Genomic DNA, 22403 nt, shown 5'->3' on the forward strand with positions numbered 1-22403 from the left:
ATTAATCAGTCTCACCTTGTTTGGTTCAAACTAACATACAGGTGTATTAAAAAAAAATAGAATATCATTAAAAAGCTACTTTATTTCAGCAATTCAGTTCAAAATGTGAAACTCGTATATTATATAGATCAGGGGTGTCCAAACTTTTTTTGTTGGGGGCCAGAAAGAGAAATATACTTGAAGTCACGGGCCACATAAAACAAATAATGAAATATAACAATTTAAATAATATTTTTTTTCCTGATTATTTCATTTACACACCATTTTACTTGACTTACTATCTTTATCTTTGACAGTGTTGTGTAAACTAAGATTTTTCAAATTGATGTTTAATTCCATGATGTCTCTTAATATTAAACTCCTTAATTACGGCAACTTTTAGACTCGTTTTTCTGCGCTAGAAATGCGCACTCTCTCCGACTCTTTGGCCTGTTTCTGACACCTAGCGTTCAAACTTTGAATCTCACATTATAAAAACCTGCTTAACAGCGGGCCAACATTCATTTTATTTCTAAAATACCTCACGGGCCGCTCCAAAAAAGGAAACGGGCCGCAAATGGCCTGCGGGCCGTAGTTTGGACACCCCTGATAAAGATGTATTACACACAGAGTGATCTATTCTACTGCAAGTGTTTATTTCTTTTCTTGTTGATGATTATGGCTTACAGCCAATGCAAACCCAAAAATCAGTGTCTCAGGAAATTAGAATATTATATAAGACCAATTGGTACTTTTGGCAGTGTGGGCAGTGTGCCAAATCCTGCTGGAAAATGAAATCTGCATCTCCATAAAAGTTGTCAGTAGCAGAGGGAAGCATGTAATTTGGCCACACTTGTCGTTTTTATAAATTTGACTACACTTAGCACTAATTATTGAAACAAAATAAAATATTTGATAAGCTCATTGACTGTTATTTCTGCTAAAGGAGGATCTACTGGTAAGCCCAAATTTATGCACCTGCCTAATTTTGTTTAAATAATTGTTGCACACTTTATGTAAATCCTGTAAACTTCATTTCACTTCTTCAATATCACTGTGTTCATCTGATATATGATATATTTGACTGAAATTGCTCATCTAAACAACCAATAATTTATAAAGGAAAACTATGAAAATGTTTATATAAGAATAAAAAATCTACTTAAGTAGTTGCATGTTTATACTTATAAAACACAGAAAAAAAGCACAGTATTCTGATAATGATCCTGAAATAAATCCAGTGTTCCAAGTCGTATGGTCTGTATTAATGCAGGGAACTCTATCGTTGTTTTTGGTCTCACGGTTGCACGACCTCGGCTTCCTGAGTGTGTTTATGAAGCTGCATGGATTCCCCAGCTGTCTCTTTTACAGACTAAGGGGATGGGAATTGGCAGATCGGTCTGAAATTGAATTTTCCATCTGATCTGGACACAAACTCTCACGCAGATACAGCAGCACATGTGCTAACACTCAGCGCTAACACTGCAGTAACATGATCTGTGCGTTCATTCATCAGACGCAGCAGCTACACAGTGCATCATGGGTCCGGTGCGTCAAGTCTAGGGGAAGGGGTGCAGCAAAAAGTTGAGCTGAGGCGAACCCAAAGCATCTGTCCAATCAGAAGAGAGCAGGTGTTTGCCTGACACGTGTAATCCTCAGTGTGAAACATCTGTGGAGCATGGAAGAAAAATTACCGCCGATTTACCTCCACTGTCCTTTATCCAAAAAATAGTGGCAGCACTTTTAGACTGCTGGATGACTCGGAGCCTCGAAATGGCTATTTTTACACCATTATCAACAAGCTGAAAGTATCTACGCACTTCATTAGTAGAATTATGATACCCTGACATTTAAAACGAGGCACCGAGCACTTTAAAAGTGCACAGTTAGCAATTGGCCACCTTAAATACCTTTTCTCATGATTGGATACACCTGGCTATGAAGTTCAAAGCTCAGTGAGGTTACCAAACCAATTTTGTGCTTCAGTAATTCAGTAAAAAGTAGTTAGGAGTGTTCAAATCAATAAAATGATAAGGGTGCCCATACTTTTGCACCGGTCAAATTTTGGTTGAATGCATATTGCACATTTTCTGTTAGTACAATAAACCTCATTTAAATCCTGAAATATTACTGTATACATCAGTTATTAGATATATCAAACTGAAATGGCTGTTGTAAACACCCAAATATTTAGAATTTAAAATTATTAAGATTAATAGGGGTGCCCAAACTTTTTCATATGACTATAAAGTTACAATATTTGAGAATGACAACCATGAATGAATAGGTAGGATGGGGAAATCTGTTTTTAGATATCAGTGGAAATGCATGAATTCCAGCTGTTGCTGGAAAAAAAATGGATCTGTAATATTTCTGCATTTCCACGGAAAATAATTTTGCAGTCTGTTCCTCTATCCTCTTTTTTTTTTAAATGTCAGCGCTCTCCGAATTCTACCAATGAAGGGTGGAGCTACTTTGAGCTTGTTGTTAATGGTGTAAAATAGCCATTTCTTTGCATGGGTAACTATATGCCCCTATCACTATCATTGTAAGCCTGTTGGGAACATCGAATAAAAGTGCTGTATTTGAGATGCTGAGGGAGAACGGAGGACGGATACTGAACAAAAAAGTTTGTACTGGTTGTCAGGTTTCACTACAACCCAAGTCCTTTTTTTTTTTTTTACTAGATTTCTCCTTTAACGCCCACATGAAGACAGCTGGAGGGAAAAAAAAATCGATCCGCTTTCTTTGAATTTAAGTTGATAAGTAAAGTATCTACAAATCTAACATATAAAAAAGTGTGACCAACTGTTTTGTTTTCTTTACTATTATTATTTCAAAGAACACATTCCTATGAAAAGATTTTGCACAATGAATCATCTGAGTCTCATTGTTTTTTTTTTTCTTAGGAACAATCTTGAATTCAAAAAATGTTTAGCAAATAATAAAAAAAATCTGAAAAAATTAAATATTTATATATATAAAATTTTATATATATATATATAAATATATATATATATATATATATATATATATATATATATATATATATATATATTTTTTTTTTTAAATGGCCATTAGAAGTGCAGTAAAATCTCTGAAAAGGTTTGATGTCTGTGTCATATGAGGAAACGCTGTCATTATTGTGTAAAGGAGGTGAAATCCCGAATGTTACATAACTTCCTCACACTGAAAAGTGTGACAGAGGGCTCTATTTTAGTGATCTGTAGTAAAAAAGCACACAAAAATAATAACAACCATCATCAATTTGTCTCTTTTAGCATGAAATGTTTACTTTATTGTAATCACGACTCAAACAAGACATTTCTTCTGTGTCTACAGCTGATGAAACAGTGTGTTTACAGATTAGCGCTGTTAGCCCTCACCACCAAACAAGCACAGCATGAAATAATATTAAAACAAAAACACAGTATCAGTAAAATCAGCTTTTACAAGCCCCAAACTAAAATGTATATTTCATTTTGGGCCAATTTACTACAAGAGAAGCTTAAAAACTGCCATATTTTACACTTAACATGATATATTTACACATTTAACCTGATCGCTAATGCTAATCGCTAATCACAAATGCTAATCGCTGCTAGCTTCCGCCTGCTAGCCTTTAACAGCTTTAGCAGTTAAAATAAACACTTTAACTCAACTTATACCTCACATATTTACACTCTGGGTGTTTTAATAACCTTTTAACTCTCTTATTAACATTTTAAGCTCCTTAAAAAACAGAAATACCCACTGATTTACTTATAATTAGCTTTCTGCAACCAAAACGCAGGGGGCGCTCAACCTGTGGTGGTTTCACTTTTGAGAGACAATGCTCTGTCCAGCTATACACAGTTTAAACTCGAATGATTTAAGTCTGTTTTACATAAAATTGGATATTTCTAAACAATACTCAACTATTTTGAGTTGAGTTTGAGTAACTTTTCTGGGCACATATACTGTACTATTCACACTGAGATCTTTGAGTTGAACCAACTTATAATAATTGAGTTTAGTTTGTTTTGCCATTAACAACATGCTTCTTTTCCATTGGCTTCTGTCACAATCTATTTGCATACTGACTGGGTGTGTCCAACAGTTTCTGACTGACACTCACTATCAGTGTGTAGTGATTCTCCCTGGGCTTCCTTAGAAATAAATCAACTTCCAATTAATGTTGTAATAACTTGATGTTTTGATTTATGCTAACTCAAGTTTTCATTCCACATTTCTTAAAAAATTTAAAGCAAACCGGCTGCCTTAAAAAAGTTAAGTAAACTCAACTTATCCGGTCTTACAGTATAACAAAAATAAAAAAGTTAAATTAACTTCCCCTTAAGTTGTAATCACTTGATGTTTTAAGTTATGCTAACTTAAATTTTCATTATCCATTACTTAACTTTTTAAGGCAACGGGTTTCCTCAATTTTTTAAAGTAAATTCAACTTATCTGGTCTTACAGTGTAATAAAAATCAAAAAGTTAAATCAACTTCTCCTTTAGTTGTAATAAATTGATGTTTTAATTTATGCTAACTCAAGTTTTCATTACCCATTACTTAACTTTTTAAGGCAACCGGTTTCCTCATTTTTTTTTAAAGTAAATTCAACTTCTCTGATCTTACAGTGTTGGGATATGATAGATTCAGATCTAGCATTTGATAAACATAAAAAATGTAATCAGGGCAGCTTTTTTTATACCTTCATAACATTGCCAGGCTAAGAAATGTCTTTTTCTTGCATGACATAAAAATAAAGGCTAGACTACTCTAAAGCACAATACAGAAAAATACAGAAAAAACTGCCTTGCCTTTAACTCGAATCACAGAAAAGGGAAGGAACCTACAGCAAGACTACAACACTTTTTTTATTTTACACACACATGCACACACACACACACACACACACACACACACAGTTCACTTCCACTAAGGTCGCCAAAGAAGGTAAGTAAAATAATTGCATCTACTCTATTAACAGTTCTGTATATGGATACACAACAAAGCAACAAAGTGTAATACTTGGCTGTTGTGTGTTTTCATACAATTTTTGAGCTTTTAGCAATTTCCTTTTTCTGTAGCGTGAGTTAACGCCTCATTACAACACTAATACTTCTCTGGCTCTACTGATCTCAGGTCTGGTGGAAGCATGGGCTTTAAATGGGATTTCTTACCACTGATCATCCTGCTGAATATTCCAGGTAGGACTGTTTTTACTTTACTGATCTGCTGTGTAGTTTATTACGTAGAGTTTATAACCATAGTGAGTTGATACTATGGAACTCATAGCCATCCAGAGGTGCCAAGTAATTAAGTACAAATACTTTACCTACTTTACTTAAGTAGAAATGTAGGTTATCCTCATGTGACCATGATCAAATTATACTCTGTGACAGTCACCTGACTGCTGATTGTTTTCACCTGTTTTCCTGACTGTATATACCCTCTCCTTTGTTCAGTTCATTGTCAAGTTTTGACTAGCCATCTAGCATTACTAGACATTTTTGTTGGGTTTGCGTGATTTTGCTTCTCTTTTTGACTTGGTTTTGTATCTTTTTGGTCTTGTTTTTATCCTAGTCCTGTAATAAAGCCTCTTTCCTTTTTAATCTGCATTTGTCAGACTGTCCATATTTTTTAAGAGTCTATCTGAAGTGGGGAAACTACTTAGACATCTCTTTTTTTAGATGTTTTTAAGCCATAAGTTATGAATGTACATCAAAATATGGATCCTAGAATATATAAACTGTGGACAGAATAACCACAGCTTTAGGCAAAACACATTAACAAAAAAACACAACAGAGGTCAAAAACAGGAACTAAAACAGAAACTAGACATTACAATCATGAGGAAACCACAAGAAATGTGGTCGCAGAACTGCAGATATTACAGATCAACCAGTCTACAAAACTACACACATACGAAAAGACCATATATTAGGATGCATATCCTGGGGAAGTGGGTGTGGCCACAATGACCAGGGTGTTAACAAACCAAGAAAGCGATGACACAACATTTCAAATTCAAGTAAAACAAATCATGTCTTTATTAATTCCTACCTTCCACCAATAGAAAACGCTCGACTTCACTTTAGTTCTTGGGCTCCCAATCTCCTTATAAGGGTGTTTTTCCCCCATCATGTCCCAATTTACTAGCCAGGGCAGAGCTAGTGTATTGGACCAACCCTGATGACACGGGTTCGATCCTGCATGAGGAGCGTGTGTGTTTATTTATTCATTTATTTAGTTATTACTTTCTTCTTGGGTTTACCTGCTTTGAGATCAACTGTTCTGCAATTGGGTTCAACAACCCTCTGGACTGGAGAGCTACTAGTCTGTAGCACTCCATTCCATTACACTTTTTTTGTGGATTGCCACGTAATGGCTAGGAAAATATCTGTCCCACAGCCAAACTTATAATTACTAACAAATTACTAATTTACTAATTACTACTATAATTTCTAACAAGTGTCTCAAAGCTTTTAACCTTTTTTTTTTGCGGTTCATTAAGTTCTCCTGAATTAAATCACCTTAAAGACTACAGCTACTTAGTTGATTTAATGTATATAAAACAATACTCAAAACTCATTGGTTGTCACTGTTTCATTTTCAGGTTCTCTTGGTAAAAGTAATGAAGTGATCTGCAGGCCTCAGGCTGTCTGTGCTCTGCGGGAATCTGAAGTAGACCTGGAGTGCTCGTATTCAAACACCATCAAACCTCAGCAAAGCTTCTGGTTCAGCTCCAAACTAAAAGCTAAATGGAGGAATGAAGAAGATCCAGAGGATTTAGCTTTAGATTCAGACTACGCAGGACGAGTGATCTATAACACCAGTATCTACCTATTCACCTCCTTTTCAACTCTTACGATCAGAGATCTGAGAAAGAGAGACTCGGGGGAATATCAGCTCATGATCATTACAGAATCAGGAGAGAAATATTCCAGCTCTACAGCGATCACTCTAACGGTTTCAGGTAAAACAGCTCAACTACAACAATCTGTTCAGTCTTTTTAACAACTTTGTGATGCTGCAATATTTACAACTTTATTTCCACTCAGATCTGCAGATAAAGATGATCTCTGATACCGACAGGAAATGGACACTGAACTGTAGCGCCTCCTGCAGTTTGACCTCTGAACCTCTTTATTACTTCTGGTACCACAATGGACAATATTCACACTCAGCAAATATAGATGAGAGAACCTGGAGTTTATATCAAACTGTTAATCCTGACAGCTACTCCTGCTCTTCTAGCCAGAATCCTGAAGCTCGTTCCAGCTCAGTGTGTGAGTATAAAACTGTGTAGAAGTACCTGGTAATGAATCAAATTAAAGTGGACATATAACACTTAAAGTTTTTAGTATAATTCGAGGTTGGTTCTCGAATGCCTAACTAACATAAACTATTAGCCTACAGTAGTTCCTCAATGAATAATAAAAGCCTAACCAAAAATTGATGCTAAGGGCGCGAGGGGAGGAGAGTGTTTTTGAGTCAGGAGCATTAAGTTAGTCATTCGCCGGACATATAAGCTGAAGTCGGAGGATTTTTTCCTCCATTTTTAATTTTTCCTCTCAGCAGCTGGGATGTACAGACCTTCCAACTGGAGGTACTATAAATGCAGCAGCTGTGAGCAGCAAGGAACGAGCCAAACGATACGCCCATCCAGCAGAGCAGCGAGAGGTACAGAAAGTCTAGATAAGCTGACAGTTAAAAGATAAAATAGCCACCGTTAGCTACTTATCTAGCTATCTTAACATAGCTAGTTTTAGCCATTTTAAGCTAGCCAATGCTAACTAGATGAACTAGATGAAGCTAGCTAACCAGCAGACCTTCTAACTTCCAAACTGAACTTTTTATCAACCATACAGTGCCTGGGTGTTTTGATATCCATTTATTTCATGTATCCACTTGTATCTGGATCTAGCTAAATATATATAAACAAGCTAGTTAAATAGAAGACAATACCTGTTGTTGACGGGCTGCAGGGCTCCTGCACGGACCTCACATAGAGAGAGAATAAACGCCCCCAAAAGACTCGCTCTCAAAAAAGCATCTGAAAAGTTCTGCTCAGTGTTCTGCAGGGAGGATCTCTGAGTAAATGGTCCAGGTTGGCTTCCTGACAGCAAATCCACTTGGTAGCATTCGGCACCGCAGTGCAGTGACCGCATCTGCAACAGGTAAAGTTACTGTTACCGACCCGCTCCACTTGTACAGGAATCGTTTGCTGCTTATCTGTATAAATCGGAGTTTGTAGCGTTAATCTGTTTCGTCTTCACTGGGTTTCTAGGAACCTAAATAAAATCCCGCTTAGCTTCGTCTCCATCCATAATCTCGACAAACATGCTCTTTTCCTTAACCGTGACCGCAAGCTATGCACCTAGGCTCTTCAACCAACCAACCAACCTCGTGACGTCACCAGTGTTGCACGGGTAAAATGGCGTCGCACTAGCACAAATGTTTAGGGTAGTAACAAATATAAATATATTATAATTTTGTGTCTACATATAACATAAAACACAATTAATTCCATCATATTTAATCCCGTAGAAAACCTGTACAAACTGAAATGTTTTATGTCCACTTTCAATTAAAAAGTGATGGTCTTTTAATTCTACAGGTGTTTCTGGTGAGACCTGTTGGAGTGTGATCTACTCAGAGAGAAGAGTGTGTGTTCTGGAGGATTCCTCAGTGGACTTTCCCTGCTCTTACTCATATCCCAGTGGACAGAGAGTTACTGAATCATACTGGTTTTACGTTCAGCCTGGAGTGGATCCAAATGATCTGAGTAAGGAGAATCAGTTTGCAGGTCGAGTGGAGTTTCTGGGGGATAAAGAGAGAAACTGCACTCTGAGAATCAGAAATGTGACGAAGAGTGACTCTGGAGAATATCGATTCAGATTCAGTACTAACCCTGGAGAAATTAAATTTGCAGGTAGACCTGGAGTTATCCTGAGTGTTACAGGTATCTGTCCATAATTGCTTCTTTATTCTCTCTCACAGTGCCTCACTGTGGAACTTTCACTGTGTAATTTTCCTAATGTTCATGTTCAGATCTTCAGGTGAAAATGAGTCCCAGCTCTCCATCAGAAGGACAGACAGTAACACTGACCTGTAGCTCCACCTGCACTCTGCCCAACAACTCCACCTACATCTGGTACAAGAACGGACAGCCTGTAACCAACAAACCCACCAGATACAACAAGCTCTACCTGGAGTCAACAAGCCCTGAGGATGTTCTCCAGTATTCCTGTGCTCTAGGAGGTAACACTTTGTATCTATACCAAATTTCTTGTTGGACAGATCTCAGTTATAACTCAAATCTCCTACTACTGTATAATTGATCATATTATACATGGATTATTTCATAATCATCATCCTGAAGGTCCAGAGGAGAGCAGAATATTAATACCGATTGCAGTGGGAGTTTCCGTCTTTCTGGTCCTAATACTCATCACAGGATGGATATGGTTAAGGTTTGTAAATATATATTTCATTGTATATGTAAAATTCAACTAATACAATTTTAAGGGTCCACTGTTTCCTTCTTAGGAGGAGGAGGTCCAGCCCAGGACAAGACAATTGTAGTCCTAGAGAGACTGGACAGGTGAGCATGTTGAACAAACTTCCACGACCAGAGCAGGAGTGTCCCTCAGTACCTTTAAAAAATTTCTGATGACAGAGCTCTTTAAAAGGCACTTACTCTCCTAACACCTCTAACTACTAAACTAACTACTTCTACCCTCCTTTCCTCTTCTATCCCACTATTCCCTTTGTCTAAAAAAAATGTAATGTCCTCTTTAGCTAAATCTACATCATTATTTGTGAGTCGCTTTGGATAGAATTATCTGCCAAATGTAATTGTTATAGTCCTTAAGTGGACTGTAGAGATGTAGAGGTTATTTTTGCTTTGCTTTAGTGAGGACAACATACATTTTATTCCCAAGTGACCCTTCATTTGCATTGTGCTTCATGTGGAGAAGAGTGGCCAGAGTAAAGACCTAAAATCACCCGAGTTGATGATGTCCAAAAGACTTGGAATGTCGGATTGTCTCCCAATTGGGTCCAAAGCTTGTGGAATCCATGCCTTGGTGAGTTGAAGCAGTTTTACCAACTTGTGGCCGAACAGCATATGAAGCAAGTTGGTGTCTTGCAACCACCTAGCGGCTTTGTAGCAAGTGCTAAGAAACATTACTACAACTATCTTAAATATGTTTCGCAGACAGAGATATGCCTTTTTAACACATGCCACAGCTTTATTAATTTATTATTAAACACAGGTTCTAGTGTGCTATTTATGGAATGTGGCAGCACTGACAATGCAGGCAGTTGCTGGGCATGAATTCTGGGATACCTAGAAGCTCTGTCAAAGCCAGTGGCTGTTTCTTTATCTCTGGTTCACTAGCCTAGAGGCTAATGTCTTTATCCTAAGCCAGGAAATTGTGACTTTTAGTGCTTTTGACTTCTGCTGTATGTAATCAGAAAAGATGATATCACAACCAGATCTATCTATCTATCTATCTATCTATCTATCTATCTATCTATCTATCTATCTATCTATCTATCTATCTATCTATCTATCTATCTATCTATCTATCAATGGTTTAAAAATAGTCTATGGGGGAGTTTATTAATGGTTAATAATTCAGTTGTAAACACCTTATAAACCATTAATAAATAGTTACAGCACATTAATGTGTAATACTTTTTTTCCATCAGCTAGCATTAACAAATCTAATAAAATAATATAAAAAGGCAATTTAGTTATTTATTGTTTAAATGTTCAAGTTAATAACAGATATATAGTTATTGACTGCTGACTGATGGAACAGACAAAGTAAGATCAGCATCCAAAAAGATTTGAGGTTTAAAAATATAAATTAATGCGGAATCACTATTTGGCAAACAACAAGCCACTGTTATCCTTTATATGTATGTGTTGTAACTGCTTATGAATGGTTTATAAAGTCTTTACAACCTAATAAATAGCATTAATGAACTCCTTTATAGACTATATTTTATGGAGGCCTATTTTAAAGTGGTACCTTAAATTCTTACATAAAAATACAAAATAATCAGTATATTAGTACATTAACCTATGTGCATTTACCAATACATTCTTCTCTCTCTCTCTTTTTTTTCTCTCTCTCTTTCTCAGGGTGACTCTGGCCCTGTCTACAGTAACGTCTCAGCCCTGACCATGACCTCTGACCCCACACAGAAAGAAACTTCAGATAGTCAGGATGGTGTTCACTATTCCAGCATTCACTTCAAACACTCTCGCACACTGGATGAGTTTCCGCCCACCACCTCCACATTTCCTCTAAATCCCACTAAGGACCAGGAAGTTCAGTACTCTGCTGTCAAATTCTGCAAAGACAGTGCTGCTCCCTAGTGAACAAATGCTCTCATTACATCGACTTTGCATTCATACCTATTACAGAAAAAAAACTTTTTTATTTACTTTCCTTATGTGTTATTAATGCTAGATTTGAGATGCAGCATTATATACAGAGTCATTACAGTGGGGAGGTAAAGTTGGCATTGAAGAGGGGATCAGATGTGAATTTTAGGTATCTATTGTACTCACACTAGGCACAGTTCGATTTAATTGGCCTGAAGCACGTGGAGCTGCCGCCTGCCTACTCCCCTGCCATCCTGCACTCACACTGTGTTAAAATAATCCGTGCCCAAGCACACTTACAATTACTCACTGCTCAGTGGGCTTGTGCTGATGTTTGTGTTTCGAATTAAACACCCCCACCATACAAAGCACCCTCTCTCGGGAGCAGGTCTTCTTGATAAAAGCGGAGATAATCCACTTTAACTTACATGAAAATACATGCCAAAAGTCACAGTTATCTCAGTCATGGTTACATAGCAACATAGTGTGCGCTCCCGAGAGGAGGTGCTTTTCCTGGCGGCGATTGCTGAATTTGGCACAACACCACCATGTTTGTTTAAAGGTACTTCACATCGCCGTCGTCACCTTGTTAGATGCTCGGGCACAGATCGGTATATGTTTTAGTAAAATGAACATCGTTGTTTCATTCTATAAACTACGGACAACGTTTCTCCCAAATTCCAAATAAAAATGAAAAAATAATAATTTCAGTTCAGTGTCCATTTCCTGTCGGTATCAGAGATCATCTTTATCTGCAGATCTGAGTGGAAATAAAGTTGTAAATATTGCAGCATCACAAAGTTGTTAAATAGACTGAACAGATTGTTGTAGTTGAGCTGTTTTACATGAAACCATTTCTCTCCTGATTCTGTAATGATCATGAGATGATATTCCTCATATATATATATATATATATATATATATATATATATATATATTTTCAATAAGATTAGCATTCCCATTATTTATTTTTAAAACTCATGGGGGAATTTCATGGGGTATCTTATACAATATGCAAAATCTATACAAGCTCAGAACTCAGAAATATACCACATACACTTTATGTGTAATCATTTCAAGGTGTCTGATATTGAGACTCAGATTGAGAGCAATGTTTAGCCCTGAAGTGTTTAGTCCAGCAGAGGGAGACATAAAGTTGTTAATGTTGAATAACAAACCCATCATGCATTTCCCCCAACTTATAATTTATAAAAGCTTGATTGAGAGCAGGGGCACTCAATATATCAAATGGCATGATAGTGAACTCCTAGAGCCCCATACGTTTTACAAGGTACTTGGTATTGTTTGTTTTTATCCCTATTATGGAATAAATTGTAGAGAGTAAAAAGGTAAATATATTAATATAATAGTATAATATTATAATAGACTATTTGGAGACATATGTATGTATTGAAGTGTTGCTGGTCATATTCTAAGTGGCTATTATTATTCTTCATAAATAAAATTTTATTATAAAATAAAAAATTGCCAACCCCCAAAAAATGCATGGACTAATGTAGGCTCTTTACAATTGATTTGGTTAACAATATAATTTCTGGTTTATTTGACACATTAGCAGAAAAAAATAAAGCTGAGCTAGTATAGCATTAGTGTTTCGCGAAGTAGAACTCAATCACATATGTATATTGAAAGCTCTGATACTGAAAAACCTCTCCAGATACCAAATCTATTAGAAAACTTGTTTTCAGTAAATCTTGCATCCTCTTGTAACATCTTGTAAGACTTGCATCCTCATAGTGCATACATAGTGCCACCTTACTGTCATTTTAGTGTGAGAGGTTTCATAGCTAAATTGGACCAGTCTGATGGCCAATATTGCAATGCACACAACATTATGGGTGACATACCAGAATACAAAAGAGGACAAATTGTTGGTGCACGCCTTGCTGGTGCATCTGTGACCAAGACAGTAAGCCTTTGTGATGCATCAAGAGCCACGGTATCCAGGGTAATGTCAGCATTAACCACCAAGAAGCACCAACCACATCCAACAGGATTAACTGTGGACGCTGTAAGAGGAAGCTGTCTGAAAGGGATGTTCGGGTGCTAACTGGGATTGTATGCAAAAAAAAATAAAACCACGGCTGATTAAATCACGGCAGAATTCAATGTGCACCTCAACTCTCCTGTTTCCACCAGAACTGTCCGTCACCACAATAAATTACTGTGCTCTAAAACCAGGTGTTTCAGTTTCATTGTTCAACCCCTGTATTTTGTATTATATTACTATGATAACCAATTGCCCCATAATCTAAAACTACTCACTGCATCAGTTATGGTTGAAATAACTTGTTACCAACTGAGACATAATCACCCATTCAGTAATTATTATCCAATGAGAGGCTTTTACCCATTTGCTCAGCTAAATACATGTGGTAAACTGTTTTGGCCAGGCAGTATATATGTGGAAAATACTGCCTTTATGATGACTCAAGGACAGTATGAGTACAAGTACATGCCGTTTGGACTCTCTAATGCTCCATCATGCCCCTGGACAGATGTTAGGTTAAACATTTTAAATTAAAAATACTCATCAATGAGACTTATATAATAATTCTTAGATAAAGTCATAGAGACACCATTCTGTTTATTATTGTTTTTGCAATTAAAGAAACAGAAATAAAGACTGCTTTGAAATGAAAATTTATTCATTGGTGTTTCTAAATTCCTTGAATCAGTGATAAAAGTACCTGTTGCTCTCATACAGTCTTTTTGTGTTCAGAGAAAACTTTACAACTCTTTATGCCCAATGGCCCCACGGATTATTAGACCTAGTAAAGAAAGCATACAGCACCCATCCCAACACTGTATGCATAAATTACTGGCTAAAGTAATTCCACAGGGGCAGAGCAATAAATCTTATTCTAAATATGTACAAAATATACTATTTGGAAAAACTGAAAGACACTGCACAACATTTAATGTAGGTAGACTGCAGATCATACAGTTACATGTACAGTTAGAATGGGAGGGCCAGGCCAACCAATCAGAAAGGTCAAAAAGATGTCATTTAGAGCATTTATTTGCAGAAAATGAGAAATGGCTGAAATAACAAATAAATGCAGAGCTTTCAGACCTCAAATAATGCAAAGAAACAAGTTCATATTCATAAAGTTTCAAGAGTTCAGAAATCAATGTTTGATCAATGATTTTCCCATGCACCTTGCCATCATGTTCTCTTCCTCCACCAGTCTTACACACTGCTTTTGGATAACTTTATGCTGCTTTACTCCTGGTGCAAATATTCAAGTAGTTCAGCTTGGTTTGGTGACTGTGATCACCCATCTTCCTCTTAATCATATTGCAGAGCTTTTCAACTTGGTAAAATCAAATAAACTCATAAGTTTTTTTTTTCCACAGCTGTATATGTGGGTATCATTTAAAACCAATGTTAGCATATCTATTATAATAAATATATTTAGGATTCAAAAATTAGCTGAGAGGATATAATGAAGGCATTTGCTCATTAGGGAGCAGCACTGTCTCTGTGGAATTTGACAGCAGCGTACTGAACATTCTCATCCTCTGTGGGGTAACGAGGGAATGTGGAAGACTCATCCTGTGTGTGAGAGCGTTTAAAATGAACACTGGAGTAGTGAACCTCATCCTGACCACCTGAAGATTCTCTGTGAGTGGAGTTGGAGGTCATGGTCTGCGTGGAAATCTTACTGTTCATAGGTCCAGGGTCACCCTGAGAGATATAAAAACATTTAAAATAAACTTTTAAGATAAAATAATATTGAAATTAACCAGTAAAATTTGTGCTGCTAAAATGGACTCAACTTATAGACAATTGCTATGCTGTTGCTACATACAGGGGTTGGACAATGAAACTGAAACACCTGGTTTTAGAGCACAATAATTGATTGCGGTGACGGACAGTTCTGGTGGAAACAGGAGAGTTGAGGTGCACATTGAATTCTGCGTGATTTGATCAGCCGTGGTTTTATGTTTTTTTGGATACAATCCAGGTTAGCACCCGAACATCCTTTTCAGACAGCTTCCTCTTACAGCGTCCACAGTTAATCCTGTTGGATGTGGTTGGTCCTTCTTGGTGGTTAATGCTGACATTACCCTGGATACTGTGGCTCTTGATACATCACAAAGACTTGCTGTCTTGGTCACAGATGCTCCAGCAAGACATGCACCAACAATTTGTCCTCTTTTGAACTCTGGTATGTCACCCATAATGTTATAGTGTGCATTGCAATATTTAGAGCAGAACTGTGGTCTTACCCTGCTAATTGAAGCTTCACACTCTTACTGCTCTTACTGGTGCAATAATGTGCAATTAATGAAGATAATGAAGCTCCAATTTAGCCATGAAATCTCCCACACTAAAATGAAGACAGGTGTTTCAGTTTCATTTTCCAACCCCTGTACTTGCAAGGGTATTCCAGGTGGTTTCCATGGCATTGCTTGCTGGTTGCTACAGTGTTGCTAAGTGGTTGCTGTGGTGTTGTTTGATGGTAACTATGTTTTCCACATTGTTCTGAAATAGATGGTTTGCTATTCAAATATATTGTTGTGGAATCCCATGTGTTTTTTATATATTGTGTTTCTATGGTATTACAAGTGGTTTCTGTAGAATTTCCAAGTCATCCCTCTGGTATCCCCTTTCTGCTTATTTATCATTAAATACCTGGGTATACAGTCCTCTAAAAATAGGTTTAACATGCTCACCTGCCCAGTCTCTCTAGATCTCTTGCTATCCTGTCCTGGGTTGGACTTCCTCCTCCTGAGAAACAAGCAATATGTCCTTAAAATTGTATTGGTTTTGTATTTTAAGTAATGCACAAAATGTATTTACAAACCTTAAACATATCCCTCCTGCAATGAGGATTAGGAGCAGAAATACGGCCACTGGCACTGTGATCAGTGTTAACCCTGTGCTCCCCTCTGCACCTTTAGGAGAATCTGAAATATCCATATGTAACAAGAACAATCACAGCAGGAGAATTTGAGAAAGCGAGATCTGATTTAACATTCTTTACTAGACATTAATTACACATTAATAGATATACTAACTTGTAAATCAGGCCCATACACCAGCATCCTTCTAAAATAAATTGCAGGCACATTAGGATCCAATTATTATTAAGGTAGAGGTATGTTGCAGGGTCTACACATTATTGTGATCATATTCTGCAGTTCAATTCTTTTAAATAAAATCTTCTCGTAGCCAAAGGCATCTATATGAAGAGCAACAATTACATTTCTTCCATTCCTTAGAGAGTTCTTTGCCATGAAGTGACAGAATTGTGCCACATTTTACAGCCCGTCTCCCCATTTTCCCCTGTGAAAATACGTTTTAGGTCTTGAAAGGTCCCTTCAGATCAAAAGAGAGTTTTTACAGCTTGAAGTTCATAGTTTTAACCAGACCAAACAGTGCTGGTGTGAAAACGCCCTAAAATGCTAATGCTAATGCTAAAACGAATGGCTGTCATCCCCTTGCTGTTATAGTTGAAAACGTTATCAACACTAATATTTTGTCACATAATCTGTACACTGTATTTTCTGTGTTATTAATAATTCTGTAAAAATGTTTGACCGGAAGAGGATGGGTACCCCCTGTGATCCTCAGTTCCTTCTATGGTTTCTTCCTTCACTTCTGAGCGAGTTTTTCCTTGCCTCTCTTTCTTCACCTTTCATGTTCTGTGAGATGTTTGATTCCTTGACGTTCTTCTACCAGATTATAAAGCTACTAAGTGGTGACATCAGCTGGTTTGATTTGTTTTGACTTAATTATTACCTCCTAGAGCACAGGAATACTGGAGAACATCCTCAGGGCTTGTTGACTCCAGGTAGAGCTTGTTGTATCTGGTGGGTTTGTTGGTTACAGGCTGTCCGTTCTTACGGACAGCCTGTTCGTACCAGATGTAGGTGGGGTTGTTGGGCAGAGTGCAGGTGGAGCTACAGGTCAGTGTTACTGTCTGTCCTTCTGATGGAGAACTGGGACTCATTTTCACCTGAAGATCTGAACATAAACGTAGAAGAGATTTATGTGTTTCTTTCAGACGCAGAAGCAAAAAAGACATTTGATATTATGGAGAAGTACCTGTTACATTTAGAATAACTCCAGGAGTACCAGAAAATCTCCCATCTGCTGTATCGGTAAAGAATCTGAATCGATATTCTCCAGAGTCTCTCTTCGTCACATTTCTGATTCTCAGAGTGCAGTTTCTCTCTTTATCCCCCAGAAACTCCACTCGACCTGCAAACCTCTCTTCCTTACTCAGATCATTTGGATTCACTCCACGCTGAACGTAAAACCAGTATGATTCAGTAACTCTCTGTCCACTGGGATATGAGTAGGTGCAGGGAAAGTCCACTGAGGAATCCTCCAGAACACACACTCTTCTCTCTGAGTAGATCACACTCCAACAGTTCTCACCAGAAACACCTGTAGAAGTAAAAGATCATCAGCTTCTGATTGGATTAATTCATAATCAATTATTTCTGCACAGTTTTATACTCACACACTGAGCTGGAACGAATGTCAGGATTCCAGATAAAAGAGCAGGAGTAGCTGGCAGGAGCATTAGTCTCATATGAACTCCAGAATCTTTCACCTACATTTGTTGTGTTTACATATTGTCCGTTTTTAAACCAGTTGTATGAAATAGATTTAGAGCTCAAACTGCAGGAGGTGCTACAGTTCAGTGTCCATTTCCTGTCAGTATCAGAGATCATCTTTATCTGCAGATCTGAGTGGAAATAAAGTTGTAAATATTGCAGCATCACAAAGTTGTTAAAAAGACTGAACAGATTGTTGTAGTTGAGCTGTTTTACCTGAAACCGTTAGAGTGATCGCTGTAGAGCTGGAATATTTCTCTCCTGATTCTGTAATGATCATGAGCTGATATTCCCCCGAGTCTCTCTCTCTCAGCTCTCTGATTCTGAGAGTAGAAGTGGAGGTAATGGGTGTGGAGTTATTGGTGTTATAGATCACTCGTCCTGCGTAGTCTGAATCTAAAGCTAAATCCTCTGGATCTTCTTCATTCCTCCATTTAGCTTTTAGTTTGGAGCTGAACCAGAAGCTTTGCTGAGGTTTGATGGAGTTAAGGTAAGAGCACCTCAAGTTTACTGCTGATTCCTGCTGAGCACAGATAATCTGAGACCTGCAGACCACTTTATCACTCTCACCCAGAGAACCTGAACCAGAAACAGGGAGAAACGTGAGTCTGCAAAGCGTCTTATTTTAGGAATGTTTCTAATATTGTGGGTTTTAAAACTGCATTTGTTTAAGCTGATGAAATTCAAAACAATCCTTCAACCATGCAGCTTGATCAAGGGTGTGTCACTGTTTGTTTTGGAATCATGCTGGGAAGACACAGAAGGCATATACTAATTCACTAATTTACTATTTAATCATGGGTGTGTTTTGGGCATAACTTTGGAAGATTGGTATTTTAACAGCGCAGCACTTCTGCGCTTCTTAGAAGAGTAAACTGACCTGCTCATTTATTATGTGAAAGTGTGTGAGCAGGTCATTTACAAGAATGTAATGTTATTTTATTTAGTATTCTGTTTACTGTTGATGGAAAAGTTGGGTTTGTGCACTGCTGTCTTTCCATTGGCAAGATAACAATATGCCAGAAATGTTCCTGAACACCCCTCACTTCCAGACCCCCATGGCCTTTGGTGTAGCTATATTCAGAAGAATCTTTGCTATTAAACTGTTGGCATGGTGTAAGATAGCAATGAGCATGGCGACGCACTTTGTGTGTGGCGTCCTCAGTCTGGCCAAAAGAGGACATAAAATTGGTTCCCCCACTGTTTTTTAAAAAGCCTCTCAGAGGCTAATTTTTGTTAATATACTTCTTGGTGAAAGATTGCCCATTTCACTGAGAGAAGCAGTATCGTCATTTTGACAAATTGAGAAATATTGAGAAGGTATTGAGAAATGGCTGAGGAGTTCAGAAATCAATATTTAGTAGAATAACCCTGGTTTTTATTCACAGTTTTCATGCAACTTGGTATGTCCTTCTCCACCAGTCTTACACACTGCTTTTGGATATCTTTATGCTGCTTTACTCCTGGTGCAAAAATTCAGGCAGTTCAGTTTGGTTTGAAGGCTTGTGATCATCCATCTTCCTCTTGATTTTATTCCAGAGGTTTTCAATTAGGTCAAATCAAAGAAACTCGTCATTTTTAAAGATCTCTTATTATTTCCATTTTGAATGAATGACCAAAACGTGTAAAGTGTTATCAGTAGAATGCAAACACTAGAAAAATACAAAAACCCTTCATACAAAAGCAGTGGTTTTACTTCACTGTGCTCATTAAAGCAGCTCCACAGCTCTCTAGTGTAGTATTTCTTATCATACCAACATCTGGTTTGGTAAATCATTGATTATTGATGTTGAATGAGATGAGCTGGTTGTGGAATTGATCTTATCTTTATGCAGTATAATCTTGTATGTTGTTTTGTTCACTCTTTAGGATGTAAAATCTGCAATACTGTGTCAACATTTCCTGGTGTCATCATTTTCTTTTCTAGTTCCTGTTTTTTGACTTGTTTTTCCCTAAGATGTGAGGTTTAGACTGTTGTTACTGTGTTTGTTGGTTAGTGTTTGTGTGGTTCTATATTTTAATGTCTAACTTAAAATACGTCTTTCACAGCACTGGAAGGAAATTCTGTTAAACTCTTCTTTACAGAATTGTTGCAATTCCGCCAAATTGGAGAGACTTCAAATATGCTTTGGGTCATTGTCCTGCTGCAGAACCCAAGTTTGTTTCAGTTTGAGGTCACAAACAGATGGCTGGACATTTTCCTTCAGGACTTTTTGGTAGACAGCGGAATTTGTGGTTCTATTACAAACACAGCAAGTCTTTCAGGTCCTGAAACAGCAAAACAGCCCCCGACCATCCCACTACCACCACCATGTTTTACTGTAGGTATGATGTTCTTTTTCTTAAAGTCTTGGGGACCATTATGAAGTTATCTGTAAAAATTGAGACAAGCCTCAACATTCTTAATGTTGCTCAGCAGTGGTTTTTGACTTGTCACTCTGCCTTGCAGGACATTTTTGCCCAGTCTCTTTTTTTTATGGTGGTTAAGGTCATAAATAACTGAGGCAAGTGAGGCCCGTAGTTCTCTTGAAATTGCTGTAGGGTCTTTTATGACCTCTTGGATGAGTTGTCGCTGCGCTCTTGGGGTAATTTTGGTTGGCCAGCCACTCCTGGGACGGTTCACCACTGTTCCATGTTTTTAGCATTTGTGAATAATGGCTTTTTCTTGGTTTGCTGGATTCCCAAAACTTTAGAAATTACTTTATAACCTTTTCCAGACTGATAAATGTCAATTACTTTAAATTTATTTGACTTTGAGAACAGATGTGGAAGTAATCAGGTCTGGGTGTGGTACTAGAAATTGAACTCAGGTGTGATAAACCACAGTTAAGCAAACACATGGTCATGTAGGTTTGGAGTTTTTCTTCCCTAATAATGAATCCAGTCATTTAATAACGACTTTTTGTGTGTACTTCTGTTTTCTTTGACTTACATACTTTTTTTATGTTCATGGCATTTGTGCTGTAGGCATTAGGATAGAAAAACAGCAATTTGAAAAAAAAAAAATCAGAATAATCCTACCTGGAATATTCAGCAAAATGATTAGTGGGATCAGTAGGATTCCACATTTGAAGCCCATGCTTCTACCTGACCCGAAATCACTAGAACAAGGAAAAAAAAAAACTTTGAATGAGATCTTTCTGCAGATTTATTGAATTATATTTTATAATAACCTATTATTTTATAAAAAAAACAAGGGTAGAAGATTGATTATATTTGGTAGAATTAATCAGCAGGTCATTATTGAAGTACAGAGATTGATTCTTACTCCACTCTTTCAGTTATTCCAATACAAACAACCACAAATCAACCAGAATACTAACTGCTATGCAGTACCGTACATGGACACGCCTTCAAATAAAGACATTTAACTACTTTATTGTTGCTGACATAGATGTGCAAATGCACACACAGCTTGTCCAGTAAATGTAGAGAAGTACTGCCAATAGAATAAGACTCTCTGAATCAAATGCCTAGAGCAATATAACTGCTCATCACTTTTAAATGGGCTTAGTTGGGGAGTTGGGGATGAGTTGGGTTGTTGATCATTCAACATCCTGACCATACGAACACTCTTGTTTCTGAATGCAGTTAAACACTAAATGCAATGTTCCAAAATCTAGTAGAAGGTTTTGAAACATTCCCTGGACAGTAAATACAGTTACTCCAACAAAAGCAGGATACAATTAAAAGATAATTAAAATGATCTTGAACAAGACTCACCAACAGATTCCCTCAGCAGCACAGATCAGAGCAGAGAAGCTGAAGACATGCAGATTAAGACTAATCCAGACTAACTGAGACTAACTCAGAGAGAGAGAACTGAGCAGTTCAGCGTGACAATCACTTCTCTAACTGTTATTACACCACAGAGATTTACACCCATTTCACCACTAGTGGTTTAAATTACGCAAGAACTGGTAAAAAAAAAAGCTCGGATTCGGACGTCAACTCATCCACCAACCCAAACCTCTGTACAAATTCTATATTTATTCTGTTGATGTGTCATTTTGCAAGAAATTGTCACTTACTGGAAGCTATGTGTAAAAAGCATGTTTATGTGTATGTGTATGTATCAGGAGTAAAATGTGAACTGTGTAGAATCCGGCTCTAATTTCCTTCCTTTTCTGGAGCTTGAGCTTCATTAGAACACAGAGAAGAGACGAGTGTAAAATGAAGCATCTAGGGTGTGTCTAGAAAACCTTAAACATTACAGATTTTCCCTGAGAATCCTCTTCCTCTTCTCTGTGACCAAGAAAACTGTCCAAATACTGGAGGAGACAAAAGACGCCACTTAGACCAAATCCAATTTAACCACTTACCCCTACACCTCTATTTTAGATATTTAAATTCAGGGGTAGGTTCTTCTGATTATTGTTAGACTGGAGATTTTTTAGAGGCACACTCCAAACAGATGGCTGGAAATCACTGGC

General features: G+C 37.4%; 2 protein-coding genes across 2 annotated transcripts; one reads left to right on the forward strand and one right to left on the reverse strand.

Moving 5' to 3' along the window:
- Nucleotides 1-5818: 5818 nt before the first annotated feature.
- Nucleotides 5819-12083, forward strand: LOC103025162 (uncharacterized). The gene is made up of 9 exons (XM_049466919.1): nucleotides 5819-5873; nucleotides 6586-6945; nucleotides 7031-7258; nucleotides 8590-8934; nucleotides 9024-9233; nucleotides 9355-9445; nucleotides 9522-9576; nucleotides 9953-10060; nucleotides 11128-12083. The coding sequence occupies exons 1-9, from the start codon at nucleotides 5819-5821 to the stop codon at nucleotides 11362-11364; spliced, it is 1689 nt and encodes a 562-aa protein (XP_049322876.1). The 3' UTR covers nucleotides 11365-12083.
- A 1938-nt stretch (nucleotides 12084-14021) lies between these two features.
- On the reverse strand, nucleotides 14022-21816 carry LOC111197120 (myeloid cell surface antigen CD33-like). The gene is made up of 9 exons (XM_049467295.1): nucleotides 21694-21816; nucleotides 20992-21071; nucleotides 18187-18549; nucleotides 17874-18101; nucleotides 17453-17797; nucleotides 17147-17371; nucleotides 16209-16311; nucleotides 16078-16132; nucleotides 14022-15085 (listed from the first exon to the last, which is right to left on the reverse strand). Exons 2-9 carry the CDS (start codon nucleotides 21047-21049, stop codon nucleotides 14861-14863), a joined length of 1602 nt encoding a protein of 533 aa, XP_049323252.1. The 5' UTR covers nucleotides 21050-21071; nucleotides 21694-21816; the 3' UTR covers nucleotides 14022-14860.
- Nucleotides 21817-22403: the final 587 nt, after the last annotated feature.

This window comes from Astyanax mexicanus, chromosome 18, assembly GCF_023375975.1.
Source record: "Astyanax mexicanus isolate ESR-SI-001 chromosome 18, AstMex3_surface, whole genome shotgun sequence".
NCBI lineage: Eukaryota > Metazoa > Chordata > Actinopteri > Characiformes > Acestrorhamphidae > Astyanax > Astyanax mexicanus.